The following is a 14,349-nucleotide window of genomic DNA, read 5'->3' as shown; positions in this document are numbered from 1 at the left end:
GCCTGGAAGAGTCATGGACCGGATTAGTCCACTCCCCCTCCCTGCCCAGCTGACTGGTTTCCCTCTGTGTCCCCCCCGCAGAGTAGCTCTTCTTGCCTCCGAGGAAGCTCCTAAAAATGCCTGCCAGAGGAGGAGTGTGGGTGGCTCCTCTCCAGGGGCCGAAGCGACCCTTGAAAGGGGGCGCGAAGCAGCAGCGTTTCTCTCCCTGAGGCGTGAAGTGGGCCTGAGCCACCTTTCCCAGGGGAGGGAGAGCAGGCTGGCCGCCCTTGCTCGCGCTCCCCTCTTGCTCCCCTCGGGGAGGAACCCAGACCCCCTCAGAGCTGTGACCTCCATCGTTCGCACTTTCAAAAGGTGGTGGCTCTCTCGGGGGCGACCTGTTCCCTTCTGCATCAAATTCCAAAAGGAATGGGGAAAGTAGAAGGAGGCCACAGTGGGAGGGAAGGAGGAGATTCTGGAAGAAGGGAGGCAGGGATTTTGGAAGAACACAAAAAAGGGGAAAAACAGTGAAAGAAGAACCCGTTAAGTGCATGACAGAACGAAAGAAATGGGAGACATGGATAAAAACAGGAAAATTGCCTTTGGTTTTGGGGGCCCAGGGCAGTTTGTGCATGTGTGCGCACAACCAGCCTTATATAGAACATGACTGGACAGGTCTCTGCAATTGACGACACCGTAATCCAGGGAGGACTTGAAACTGACGAGCCAGGATTGAGCCAGGCCAAAAAAAAAGAAAGAAAGAAAGAAAGAAAGAAAGAAAAAGGTTGTGAAATGGAACCAAGGCGGGGGGGGGACTGGAGAGCGACTGGGGGTGGGAGGGAAGTGCCCCCAAAGGCCAACACCCCACCAGTGCTGGGGAGAAACCGCGATGGAGCCATCTCGAGAGGGCAGAGTTTCAGCAACACAACTACCTTTGGTTTAAAACAGCAAAGTGAAGGCTAGAGGGGGCAGGAAGGCCCCCCTCCCCCAGTCTGGAAGCTGCCCCCCCCAGTTTGTTCAATACAGTCAAAGACAAAACTTCCTCCCTCCCCCCTTCCTGTGCCCCACAGCCCTTTGTAAAACTGGGGTGAGGCTAGGGAGGAGAGAGAAGAGCAAACAGGTACTCCCGTACAAAGGGATTCAAAGGACAATCCTTTAGCCTTTCTCTCTTGTGCCTGTGTGTAAACAAAACGCCAAACTTCCCTCTCCATCCCAAAGGTGGCCTTTTTTTAGCCCAAAAGTTGGATGACTTTTTCTCCACAAACCCCCCCCCCCCCCATGGCTCCTTTCCTCCTCTGCATTCCAGGCTAGCTCCTGACCGGGCCCCCTTGGCCTGCAGGAAAACATCTGGAAAACATCTGGCTCCAATTAGTGGAGGAGGAGGAGGAGGAGGAGGGATGGCCTATTTTTATCATGCCAGGAAGGAGGGAGAAAAGGAAGGGAAAGGAAGAGAAGGAGGGGGAGAAGAGAAGAGAGGAGAGGAGGGAGAGAGGAAGGAATTACGTACAAAATAAAACATGAGAGTTTGGTTGGGAATGACTTGTTTGCAGGAGGGATCCGTGCCTCTTTATATATTCATGCGTCCCTCCCTCCCTCCCTGCTTCTGAGCTCAGCCGGACTTCTCTTTCCCCTTCTCGGGAGGAGGGAAGGGACAGGAGCACAGCTTCTCTGAGAGGAGGTGTGGAGGGTGCCGGATGGGGAGGGGGCTGCAGTGTGGGCCAAGCATCCCGGTCTCCCCCCCCCCCTTCACCACAACTTCCTCAGATGAAGCCAAGGGAATCTGCAAGGCCATAGTGGGGGGGGGGGGACGGGGAGGGTGGCATGATCAGAGCAGAGGAGCGTGGGAAGGCCGTCCTTTCCCACAGACCGAAGGGTCAGCAAGATCCCCTCTGTTGTACGTGTCTGTCTGTGTGGCACAAAAGGCCCCCCCAACCCCCCCCCCCAGGGCAGGGACACCGGGGGGGGGGGGCTTTCTCAAGGAAAGCTCAGATGGCTTCCGTCTCCGGGATGACTTAACGGGTGGGAAAGAGGGAAGGGAAAGGTGGCACGAGAGGAGGAAAGCAGGAGTGAGAGTTTTCAAAAAGGAAATGTGGGAGACCTTTTCTTGTCAGGCTCCCAAGCCTTCCTCACCCGCCCCGTCCTCCTCCTCCTCCCTCCCAACCTCCCTGGGCATGGAGGCCCCCCTGGAGGAAAACGTCACCGAAGCACCTCAGCTGGAAGGGCTGCTCCGAAGCACAGGCAAGCGCAGGAGGAGACGGGAAGGGGATCCGCTTTATAAAAGATAAGGCACGGTTCTACACAACGGCTTCTATCTGCCCGTTACAAACTACGGGCCTCCTGGAGGCAACGAGGCCACAAAGCAAAAAGGGGTACCGCGGGGTTTGTGGTGGGAAGGGGGGAGAGATGCCTGTGAGAGCACCAGCATCTTCCGCCCTCCGAGCCCCTCTTCCTGGTCAAGGCCTGGCCGCGTTGACTGCCCCCCCCCCAAATCACCCGCCATGGCCAAACCCACAAAATGTCTTGGCAGGAGGCAAGACGAGGAGCACCAGAGGGAAGGCTGGTCCCCGTGAGCAGCTACGCTGCGGGGCGGGTATCATCCTGCACCCAAAGAGGCCCACCCTGGCCTTGGGAAGGGCAAGGGGGAAGACCAGCGGAGGGCTTCTGGACAGAGAGGGGTGGCTGAGGGGAAGGCCTGGAGAAGAGCGGGACGGATCCTCGCTTCCCAGAGGGCTGCTGGGTCTATGAGAAGGCCCCCCCCCCTCCTGGCAGGGGAGGAGAAGAAGCACCTGCAGCTTGCTGCTATGGGGCCCTGCACAAAGGCAGTGGGTCTGCTCCCCCTGGCCCTTTTAGAGGCACCTGAGTAGACATGGAAGGGAGGGCCACATCATCTCCCCCCCCCACACCAACCCCGAGCACCAGGGAGGGACGGGCTTCTGGCCGAAGCAGCGCCGGGCCAAGGGCTCTTCCCAGCTGCCTCTCTAAACCTGGGGACGGTCCCTTTTCTTCCGTCACTCCCGCCCCCATGGACAGTTCTGCTGGACCTGGGGCCTCTCTGGCCCCTGACGGCTCCTCAGGAGTCGCCAACAGGCACCAGAGCTCCCTGAACCCTGTGGTGGTGGTGGTGGTGGATCGTGGCCATTGTTCCTACCCATGGCCAAGGGCAGGCATGGGCTCCCTCTCTCCTCCGCCCGGGGACAACCATGGCATCCGAGAATCACGTCAGGAGGAGAGGAGAGGACGCCCCTCGCGCTCCCTGTCTCTTCCAAAAATTGAGCCGAGTGCGAGTCTCTGGGAGGGGGGCCTCGTGGCTGGTTGTGTACAGCCATTTTCAGTGGCCCTTTGGTCGGCCTCTTCTCTCATCTCCTCACTCCCCCCTCTAATAAAACAGCTGCCCCGGAATTGGTGTGAGGCAGGTCCTGCGAAGGGTCTTAGGCGCTGCTGCCCAGCGGGCACCAAGACCCACCGGTCCCGACAGCTGCCTGTCCTGCCTGGCGGGCAGGGAAGCGGGCTGGTCAATAATAGTGGACTCTGCTGAGGGTGCCCGTCCCCGTCCCCAGGATGTCCGGCTGCCCGTTGCGCCAGATCTCCCGCAGGATCCGCTCGCGCTCCTCCAGCCGCTGGGCGCGCTCCAGCTCCTCGGCCGAGGCAAAGACGTTGACCGTGAGCGTCCCGTCGGGGGTGCTGTGGGGCTCCAGAGGCGACAGCTCGGTCAAGGCCAGGGGGGGCTCCGACGCGCTTGGGTCCACGGTGTCTTCCTCCTCCTCGTCCTCCTCCTCTTCCTCCTCTTCGTCGTCTTCCTCTTCCTCACTCAAGTCCCGTGGCCTCTTGCGAGGTCTGTGGCGGATGGTCCGAGGCTGCCACGAGATGTGGATGACCAGCAGGCACAGGGTCAGCACCAGCCCGAAGCAGACGCCCAGCACAAAGTAGAGCCCAAAGCTCTCCGGGTGGTCTAGGCAAGGACGGCAGGGAGAAGGTCAGAAAAAGGGGTTCGGGAGCTGGAGTTCAACCAACAGCATGAAGGAGGCAGAGACGAGTTTTGCTTTCCCTTTCCCTTTTAAAGGGATTCTCTGAAGAGACTGAAATGGTTGCAATAGCATCCTGTGGCATAGTACTTTTTTTTGTTATTTGAAAAGGCCTTGGGAGGCGGCCACTGCAGATTCATGATCAATACTGCCTTCTATTGCACCTTCGCCCCAGAAGACTTTCCCACAGCAACACCCCTACCCCGGCCAGTGACTCCCTCGGTCTGGAACTTCTGGCTTTGGAGACCTCAAGGCCACCCTAGGAGGCTGCGTTCGCTTTTTAAAAGCAGGATGGAGCCAACGGGATGGTTTTGGGTCGAGTGCGGATGCCAAGTTTCAATTTTGACTGCCTAAAGGGGGTCATCTTATGCTCCTCTGCCCCCCCTCCAAAACCTCCCTGTGGTGCCAGGCGGTGAAACAGCCCCTTCCACCGAGCGGGCTTTCTAGCTCCGCTCCTCCCTGCCTATGTTTACTCACCCCGGATGTGTGCATAGGCTGCGATGCTGTTGCTCAGGAGCTCCATCTCCTGCTCGTGCGTCTCCATAGCGACTCCCGTCCTGTTATCCCTAGGAGATGAAGGAGTTGCCATCATCAGCACCACCGGGGAATGTTCAAAGAGGCAGCTGCCTTTGTCCATCTTAGTACATCTAGCTGGACTTTGTTCCTTATTAGACTTTCTGACCGTATCCTGATTCGGCTGCCTTCTGCTGAGATCTCCCTTTAAAATCCTTCCCTTCTGTTGCAACTAACTAATGGCATAAACCGGGACGGGACATCTTGGCACACGCTTGTGTTTATTTTAGCAACCTGGATTTCTCAGCCACCTTCTGTATCCAGTCAAAAGGCTGCTTTCATTTTCACCAAAGCTCTGATCTCAGCGCAATCACTGAAGCTCTGACTGTTACGTATTTGTCTATAGACAGTTAACATTAGCCAACTATTATATATAATTGCCAGGACCAGGCAATTAATGCTATGAATAATAAGGTTAATAACACAGTTGTCATCTTCTGCAACTTGTGAGCTCAGTTCTGGGACCAATGACAGTTTCCTGAGTTGAGATTACACGTCACCTGAGCTACTCTTTTGCTCTCTCGCTGGCAAGATCAAAGCAACTCCTGCAAACCTCGAAGGCTGCCCGGCTGATTTGTTAGCAGGCGAGTTCTCCAAACGGGGGGAAAAGCAGCAGAGCATCCTTCCCCTTCAAGAAGGGAAGCCCGGCCCTCCTCCAGTCAGCCGGTTTGCCTCCTCCTCCTCCTCCTCCTCCTCCCCCCCCCCGGCCATTTCCACACTCAGATACTATAGTAAATAGAACTGGAGACCTTTAGTGGAAATAACACTCCTTGGCTGTGTCCAGTTTTGAACCCAGAGCTCTCCTCAAAGGGGTAAATACATTTGAGCAGTCACTTAAAGAGCAGCGCTGGAGAGATGGACCCAAACCAAACTCCCCCTTTGTTTTCACAAATGGAATTGAAATGCTGGAAAGCAAGCATTCAAAGGAGTGTTCCTGCCTCGGTGGGAGGCCCCAAATAATTTCACTCTGGCACCCGGCAAAAATGGGCTGTTCCTTCCCAGACCCTCAGGGCTCGTCTTAGGACGCCTGGACAGGCGGCCAAATCAAGCCGGGCAAACCTTGTGACTCTCCCCCCCACCCCCCCACCCCCACCTCTGACTGCCCTCTCGGCAGGCGTAGGCAAAAGGCAGAAAAGCACAAGCACACTCCACAGCCGGCACCAGGTCAGAGGCCGAGAAAGCAGCAGCTGCCACCCCTTTCTGCGTTCTCTAGGCTCGCCCCATCCCCACCCCACGCTTACGAAACCCTTCAACCCCCCCCCCCCGGGTTGCCTGTTGGTCTTCTCAGCCAGCCTGCAGAACTGAGAGAAAGGGGGAGCCGGGGGGGAAAAGCCAGAGGCAAAAGGGCGATTCCCGCCCGGGTTTTCCTGGGCTGAGGCCTGACCTCCTTCCTCCTGGATGTTGCCCCTGTCAAGCCACGGATCCCCACCTTCTTTCAGGCACTGCCTGCGGATCATCCCGGGAATGGAGAGAGGGGACCGTTTTTTTCCTGCTGCTCATTTCCTGCCACCTTCGGGGAGGGATTCATCCTGAGCAGAGGAAAGCCATCCGGCTGCCCATTCGAGAGCGGACACTTCCTTTTCCTCTGCCCCTCCCCACCCGTCCCCACAACGTCTATTTATGGCAGGCCCACGGATGACAGAGGAGGCGGATGACCCAAAAGGGCCTTGCAGGCAGGCAGGCAGGCAGGCAGGGAGGGGGGGGTGTCCCGGGTCTGGCTAGCTGGGGGTCCAGCAGCATCTCAGAGGGGAAAAAAGCAGGTTTCACACAGGCTCAGGCCTTGTGCTCGGTATGGCCTTAATGGTCACTCCCTTAGGACACAACTTGCTCCCGTCCCTGGAGCCCCATCAGCACCGTGGGGGCGTTTGTGAGGTGGGCAAAGAAGGCATTGGCCAAAGGTTGGCCAGCCAACAGGGACCGACGGGCCTTTTCCAGCTTCCCTGGAGGCTCAGCGTCAGCACTGAGTCCTGGGACCTCCAAACGCCCACGTCGGCCCTGGGTCCAGCACAAGAGGGCCTTTCTCTCCCTGCTAACCGCAACTCCCAGCCGTGCGGCTGGAGGAAGTGGGGGCTCCAGGTGGGGCCAGGAACCCGGCTGCCGGCTGGACAGGGGAGGTTTCTGCGCCTGCCGGAGGGGGTGACTCCGCTCGGGGAGTTTCCCAACAGGACGAGAACTAGGCACTTTCGGACCAGGGGCAGCTTCCTTCGCTGGAAAAGCTGCTACGTCTGGGGAAGGGGAGTGGACACACGAGGGCAGCTCATGCCTATAGGGTGGCCAGCGGTCCTCCTCTGGAGACCGAAGTCCTCCTTTTGAAGGCCTGGCCACAGGCAGACCAGCGTCCTCTGCTTGAAGGGGGGGGTCCTGTCCAAATCAGAGTGAAAGATACATTAAAACACACACACACACACACACACACACACACACACACACACACACACACACACACACACACACACACACACACACACACACACACACACACACACACACACACAAAGGATGGAGGTCAAAGACTTGGAGGTCACCAGCCAGAAGCGGCAAAAGCCCCCCAGCACGGACCCGGCTGCAGTCCCCCCCCCCCCCCGTGTAATTCTCCAGGCTGCAACTCCAAAAGCCTTTTCTAGTTTTGCCTGGGGGCACAGAAGTGAGCATGTGAGGCCAGCCGGCACCCCCTTCTCCCCTCCTATTTGGTGATGGTGGGTCCACAGCCACCCTCTCATGCCATAAGGAGTAAGTGAGCTGCAAAGGTGCCCCAAGACCCCTTTGTCGTTCGGGGTGTGCAGGGGGAGCAGAGAGTTTGCAGGCCAGCTTCGAGGGAGCGTCCTTCCTCGTGTTTTCTGTCCCGCCGGGAGGAGCTGCTTCGGCTCCAGCGCCCTCGGACCCGGCCTCCCTCCTCTCTTGCTGGCTGTCCGGCTGCCTCTCCTCTGCACCCATCTGGAATTGCGAAGCTTCACAGGAGAACAGAGAGCAAAGAGGAGGAGAGAGCCTGGCCGGAAATGGAAGGGCCCCCGAAGGAAAAGCAAAACCTGAGGAATGTGTCTGCGGCTGCTTCTGCAAGGCAGGGGTGAAGTGTGAAAGACGCACGGGCTGTCCGTGGTCCCCCCCCCCCCGTGGCCGAGCAACCGGTCCCATTGCTGACGCTGGCCCAATGGCTCTGTGGGGAGGGGTGGAGGGGGCACATGCTTGCTGCTGGTCTTTTGGGTTGCTCATCAGGCTTATGCAAGGCACATCCCCCCCCCCACCCCTGTGCTCCTTGGAGGGCCTAGCCTCCCGCTCCCTTCTCCTGACCCTTCCTAGGAGAGCAAACAAGGGGGGGGGGCGTCACCGCCTCTGCCGAAGACAAGAACTGGGCATGGCTGACTCTCACACACACCTGGGCGCACCTCCGTGGAGAGACCCTTCGTAACAGAAAGCAGCGTTTCTGGGGGAGGGGGAGCAGGAGAGGCCTTCTAGAAAAGCGACCCACCGAGGGCTCCCATTCACACACCTCAGCGGCTGATCAGAATGCAAAGGGATGACAGGGGCTGGGCCTTCTCCCCCAGATCCCAGGTCCTTCTTTTTCACTGTTAAAAAAAAGAGGAGCCATCATTTGGAAACAAGCCTCCATCCCCCAGGACTTCCTGGAGGGCTTTGGTGGGTGGCTGCAGAGAAGGGGATGATGATCAGAGGAAGCAGGGGTGGGGGTGGGGAGGAAAGGAATTTGCAAGGGAGCAACGCGCCCCAGAGGGATGGATGGCCACGGATGACCTGGCAGCACCAGGCCTTTATTCGCCAGTACAGGCACACGCATGCGTGCGCGTGCACTCTCTCTCTCTCTCTCTCTCTCTCTCACACACACACACACACACACACACACACACACACACACACACACACACACACACACACACACAAAAGCAAACACATGAAAACGGCTGGGGAGGTCAGCCTGCCTATTGGAAACCATCCTGGCCAGGGCAACTTTTGGGTGTGGAGGGGGGAAGAGAAGGGCCAGTTTAAAAAGTTTCTGCTGTGCCAGCTTAACAGCCCAGGGGACATTGGCTGGCCGCTGGACTGTTGCAACAGGGAATCCAGGAGGGTGCAGGAATGTGTGTGCTTACACGCAGGGAGGGAGAGAACAAGCTGCACATAGGAGGAACAGCAAAGCCACCGATCCAGCCCAGCCTCAGAGAGGGCTTTCAGGGTGCAGCCTTTGCAACAGGCTTGCTAGGAAGGCAAGAGTAACCGAAACATGCACAGAGTGCATTTCTCGCACAGGCCTTGTGTGCTTGGAGAAGGCTTGGGCATATCCTGAGCCCTGCCTCCCTCAGCAGCTTTCATCCTTCCCAAAGGAGAAGAGACCCCACCTGGCGCGCACACACTCCCACCCCCTTCTCACGCGGGGGAGGCCTCCCTTCAAGGGCGGAGGGAGTTGCCCCAGCCTCTCTGGGAGGTGGAGAAGCCCAGCCAGAGGCAGGGGGCAGAGAAGCGAACCTCTCAGGGCCTTGCTTTTAAACTGGGTGTGTGTGTGTGTGTTTGGCCCCACAATCAAGGGAGAAAGTTCCTTTAGGGACTAAGAGGATTTCCCTTCCCCCCCTCCCCCGGGTGGGGGACACGCTTCTGTGGTGAGATCCAGCCTTGACGGGAGAGCCGGACTAGGGTGACCCTCTTCAGATGGGGTACTTCCTTTCCAGAGAGGATGGAAAAGGCAGCCACCGAGCCCGGCCTTCCTCCCCCCCCCCCCTGCACGAGAAAAGGTGTGACCATTCCGGTGGACATTCTGACCTCAGGGAGAGGCGGGGGGGGGGGTTGCGACCAAGCCTATAACAAGTGTGCCTCTGCCCTTGAGTGCGGCTGCAAAAGGTCCCATGTGCACAAACGCCCACCTAAGTCGGCTGTCCGGATCCCACCCGGCCAGGTCACCTCCTAACCAGGCCCGGGGACGATGGAGGAGAAGGAGCCTCGCGGGCCGGGCCGTTGACTGAATCCGGGGCCGGGAGAAGCCCAGGCCCCTCGGGCGACGCTGCTTCCCCTGCCCAGGCACCTTTGCCCCCCCCCCCGGGGGGCTTTGGCTGGTCGGGGGGGAGGGGGCTACAAGCCAGTCGCAAACTCCCTTTGGGGAGCCTGGTACCCAGAGGGCTGCTTGGAGGCTCCTCTTGCCCGCCTCCCTCCAGACACCCCCCCCCAGATGTAGCGCAGCGAAAGGCGGTGGCGCAGCTGGGCGCTGGAGAGGAAGGAAGGAAGGAAAGAAGAATTAAAGAGAGCCCGGGAGAAGGAAGGGATCGGAGATCCATGGAAAAGGTTTCGAAGGAAGGAAGGAAGGAAGGGAGGGAGGGAGGGAGGGTTTCGGAGCCCACCAAGTGGCGAGGGCGTCGGGCTCACCGGGGACCTCCAGATCAGCGCGATCCCAAGGCTGCCATCCTCCAGGCTTCGCCTCGGTCCCGGGCGGAGGCGCCGGGCTCCCGAGAGCCGCCCTCGGCCGGGGAAACGGGCGCCAAGCGGCCGCCGCAGCCGCGGCAGCAACAGGCGGGCTTCGGCCGCGGCAGCAGGAGCGGAAGGTCGGATCCCGCCCGCCCGGCTCCCTCGGGGGAGGATGACTGCGCTGCCTCCGCCCTCGCTGGCGCACGAAGAAGCCCCGGCTCGGGGCGGGCGGAGAGGGGAAGCGGGGCCCGAAGAGAAGCGCTCCCGCTCGTCCGGGGCGGCCGGGAGGGAAGGGGACCGGCCGGGCCGGGCGGGGCCGGCGGGCGGGCGCAAAGGCTCTGCTCGGCTCTGCTCCCCGAGTGGAAAGGGGGGAGGAAAGGCCTGGCTTTGGGCCCTTGGAAGGAGGGCGGAACGGAAACAGTCGCTCCAGAGGCTGACACAGCTGGAGCTGGAGAGACGCCCTGCTGCTGCTGCCCCCCCACCCCCACCCCGGGAAGGGGGAGCGGGAAAAGAAAGCGGTCCTGTTAACTTCCCGGGGTTGGCCCCAGGCGGCCTCGCAGGCAGCAGCCTTTCGCGCAGGCAGGCAGCCCGAGGCCAGGGGAGGAGAGCCGCCGGGAGGCGAAGGCGCCGCGCCTCCGGCCTTGCTGGGGGGCAGCCGTCGCGGGAGGGGGCCAAGAGGTTTTGGGGGCTGCGGGGGGGAGGGGTCAGGCGAGGGGGGGCCCGAACAGAAGCCCACCTGGGAAAAGCCCCTCCGGGCCATGGGGGCGCATCCAGGGTAGCTCAGGCAGCTCTGTGGCCGAAGACTCCTCCCGTGGCAGGGCGTGTGTGTGTGTGGGGGGGCACATGCGTGGGCGTGCTGGTTGACACATCCCATAAGAGAGTTTTTGTGAAAACTAGCTTTTCCCTGCAATTGCCTGGTCTTAGTTCTGGAAAACACATCTGTGGCTCCAGTCTCTCTCTCTCTCTCTCTCTCTCTCTCTCTCTGTGTGTGTGTGTTTCAAACTTCGTTTGGATGAAAGCCCACCCAGTTCAAATTCTGTTTCCAAAAACCCCAGTTGTGTCTCACAGAAACCAAAATACTAGCCAGGGCCGCCTCCCTGTTCAGGCAGACGGTGAACAGGGCGCTTCTGTGAGACTTTTACAGCAGAGGCATTGCCGGAGTGCCTCTAAGCAACCACCACCAGGCTGCGGGGTGTGTGTGTGTGTGCAACTTCACCTCCCCCTCCCCAGCCGCCACCCCCACCCCACCCCCACCCTATGGGCACAGCCTTCTTCAGCCTGACAAGCCAAGAAAGAAACCTAAATTCATCATACATCTATACGGATCACATTCTCCCCAAATCAGGCTCAAATCTGGCACAAGGCAGAGCGCAAGCCGGAGGAAAGGAATGTGTGGCTAAGTCGTGAGTTCCATGGAAGGCAACTGGGTTCCTTCTGCTCTGAGGGTGGGACAAGCTGGCACCCTGCTGGAGGGGGGGGGGGGGAAAGCCTGTTGAAAAATTGGTGCTTCTGTTTGTTTGTTTGCCAAACTTTTGAATACTCAGGAGAGAAGGCTGTCATGCTGGGAGAAGTGGGAGGGCAGCAGGAAAAGAGGAAGACCAAACATAGGATGGATGGATTTGATCCAGGAAGCCACCGCCTTCAGCCTTGCAAGACCCGAAGTGGGGCTGTTCAGGGTTAGGGTGTTTATTATTTTTTTTTATCTCACTGGTTTGTCAGTCACGGTAAGTGGGAGGTGATTTGACATCACATAACCATAACAGCCACACTTGGGACGCTCTCCCTGGAGGTTTAAACTGGAAGGTAGTTTTCTAGAAGCACAGAGCAGGAGGGCACCCCAGAGGTCATCTAGTAGTCCAACCCCACAGATCAAGGCCGGGTGCCTCTTCTATAGCCCTCGTGAGAGATGGCCAACCCACCTTTCCTTCAGCACCTCAGGGCTTCTTCTCCCTCGGAGCCCCTTTGACTCTGGCAGCCAAAGCCGGGGACTCTCCCCAACCCGGCCGAAGCTGGGGAGAAGAGGCACAGAAAGCCCCCCCTCCCGTTTCCCCCAGAAACATCCTGATGGTAGGAAGGACCACAAGACAGAAATGCTGGGAATGTGATGCATCAGCAGAGAAGGGCTGGGCCAGGCCGGCAGAGAGACGCCCCTGCACTGAGGCGAGGGGCTGGAGGGAAACTCTGCCCTGGTTTGCCGGGTGGCAGTGGTGGGAGGGGGGGGGACTTGGAGGGTCTTCAGAGCGGGGCCGCCACCTGCCTAGCTTCTGGTGATGTGAATTTTTGTATGTGGCTGTCAATAACGACAAGCCAGCCAGCCAGAATTAACTCAGACCCCTGTTATTCCCATGCAAATAAAATACCTCTGTCTCACCTGGACATTTTTGGCTTTATTTACCCCGCGTGGTGTAGTGGATAGATTAGGAGACCTAGGTTTCAAATCCCCAATTAGCCATGGAAATTTACTTGTGGGGGAGGGGTGGCACTGGGAAAATGAGCTGATGGCACATTAACACCCCTGCCCAGCAGTAGAAAAGCGCTGATGTGTGTGTGCTGGTGTGTGTGTGTGGACTTCAGGGAGGATTAGCTGGCCTGGTGCCTCCGTTTGGTCTCTGCCTCTCTTTCACTCGGTGGGGGTGGGGGTGGGGATCCCCCCCCTGAGGAGCAAGTGGGCTTTCCTTGCCATCCAAAGGGGCTTCGGCCCGGGTGGGCTCTGAGGGGGACCCAGGGCAGCATCTGCGCATTGAAGACACAGGGATGGTGAAGGCCCAACAGCAGGAGAGCGGGAGCCGGTTTGCAGGAGAAGACGGACGTTCTGGGCACTTATTCAAACTGGCTGAAGATTTTCAGAACAATATTATTGTTTTGACATTTTTAGGACTTGGGCAGCGTATGTGACCTGCTTAGAGCTGCTACCAGATCCAGGGCGGTGGCAGTGAAGAGGGAACGGTCATTCCACAGCCAACCTGCATATCTGAATACAAACTGAGGATTGTCTCAGCCTCCGCCCCCCCCCCCCAAGTTCATTTCTGTGTTTTCTCCTGGCTCTGCTGGGTCTTAGGAGAAACAGGGCAGGCTGCTCTGCCAAGATGCTGAGAAGGGACACCCCCTCCCCATTTTCCTCTGGGCCCTCAGCCCCCTCGACCCTCTCCCTTCCTCCCTCCCTCTGCCCCCCACCCCTCCTATGACCGCAGGGCTCCCATAATCTCCCGGCAACACTGGCTGGCTCCCTCCCCACTCGCCAAATCTCCTCTCCTGTTCCTGACCTCCGGAGCCAGCAACATCTGGTTGATGATTAAAGCAAAGTCAAGAGACTGGAAGTATGTGGCGGGGGGGGGGCGTGTGTGTGTGTGTGTGTGTGTGTGAAGAGGGGGAGGGCCGTCAAGAGAGCGACTGGGCCCGGAATTGCCAACTCTTCCGCTGGCCGCTGTCGCTGGGCCTTGGTTTGAACTGCAGGTTTTAGCAGGACGCAGAACTTACGGCAATGCCTGGAAAACAGAGGCAGGCGGCTTCCTGAGGTGGGCGCTGCCTTTCCATCCCCTGCAGGATTCACCTGCCCTAAAAATGAGGCGTCCTTTGCAAAATTAAAATCGACGGTTGACGGAAGGCTGGGTCAGGTTGCTTTTTCCTTTTTTTTTTTTTTTGCAGCCTGATGGAGGGGGGGGGGGTCCCGGCACCCCTTTGAATTGCAGAGCCGCCACTCCAAGAGGCTTCCAGGGGTGAAAGGGGAAAAAAATCCCCCCCTGCAGATTTGCCAGCACAAAGAGGCTGCAAAAACGAGGGTGAGGTGCCTAGGGCCAGGATCAGGCCAGAAAGGTACATGTGAACATACCACGTGGCAAAAATACGACCCTCTTTGAACTCTTGCCCCTGCCCGTGACCAAATCAAAAGCTCGGGAGGGCTAAGCTGGCGCAGAAGCCCCTTCCCCGCCCGCAGCCAAGCCAAGGGTCCTCCGGAGCCAGGAGATGGTCTTCTTTCAGCCTCTGAAGGCTGCTTATGGGTCTGGGGTGGGAGTGGTGGGGAAAAGCCCCCCCGCCCCCCTACTCCCCCTTGCCACGGGACTCACCTGGGCCTCCGGGGCAGCCTGGGGGGGGGCAGTGGTGAAGGCCCCCCCACGTGGGAAGCGAGGTGGCCAAAGAGCGCTCCTGCTCCCACCGGGTTCGCCTGCCTGGGCGCGAGAGGCAGAAAGGCGTTCTGGTTCCCATTAAGGTTGCTGAGCGACAGGAAATGGCTGAGAGGGGCCTGGCGGGTGCGGGGGGGGGCAGGCCCTTCATCCCCCTCCCCTCCCTCTCCCCCTCCCCACCCCCACCCCCCCACTCCTCAGCCGGGACCTCTGCAGAACTTGAAAGGGAAGGCTGGAAACGTCGGGCTGGGCGACCC

General features: G+C 59.2%; 1 protein-coding gene across 4 annotated transcripts; it reads right to left on the bottom strand.

Annotated features, from left to right (window-relative positions):
* Positions 1-2,229: 2,229 nt before the first annotated feature.
* Positions 2,230-14,186, bottom strand: EVA1B (eva-1 homolog B). Of its 4 annotated transcripts, none has more exons than XM_020800662.3 (3): positions 14,036-14,186; positions 4,476-4,564; positions 2,230-3,925 (listed from the first exon to the last, which is right to left on the bottom strand). In XM_020800662.3, exons 2-3 carry the CDS (start codon positions 4,540-4,542, stop codon positions 3,489-3,491), a joined length of 504 nt encoding a protein of 167 aa, XP_020656321.3. In that variant the 5' UTR covers positions 4,543-4,564; positions 14,036-14,186; the 3' UTR covers positions 2,230-3,488. The 4 variants fall into 4 exon arrangements, with proteins under 4 accessions (XP_020656321.3, XP_072835974.2, XP_072835972.2 ...); XM_072979873.2 differs by lacking the exon at positions 14,036-14,186 and adding an exon at positions 10,708-10,848; XM_072979871.2 differs by lacking the exon at positions 14,036-14,186 and adding an exon at positions 9,908-10,296.
* Positions 14,187-14,349: the final 163 nt, after the last annotated feature.

This window comes from Pogona vitticeps, chromosome 9 (assembly GCF_051106095.1).
Source record: "Pogona vitticeps strain Pit_001003342236 chromosome 9, PviZW2.1, whole genome shotgun sequence".
Taxonomy (NCBI): Eukaryota; Metazoa; Chordata; class Lepidosauria; order Squamata; family Agamidae; genus Pogona; species Pogona vitticeps.
Note: the sequence above shows the minus strand (reverse complement) of the source record. Positions and strands in the feature narration are given on the sequence as shown.

What these genes read in the sequence shown, in the direction of transcription:
- EVA1B (XM_020800662.3), bottom strand. Translation starts at nt 4,542, where the DNA reads ATGGAGACGCACGAGCAGGAGATGGAGCTCCTGAGCAACAGCATCGCA. An exon ending in AGCCTATGCACACATCCGGG is followed by an intron (nt 3,926 to 4,475) that starts GTGAGTAAACAT and finishes GTCCTTGCCTAG; the next exon opens with ACCACCCGGAGAGCTTTGGG.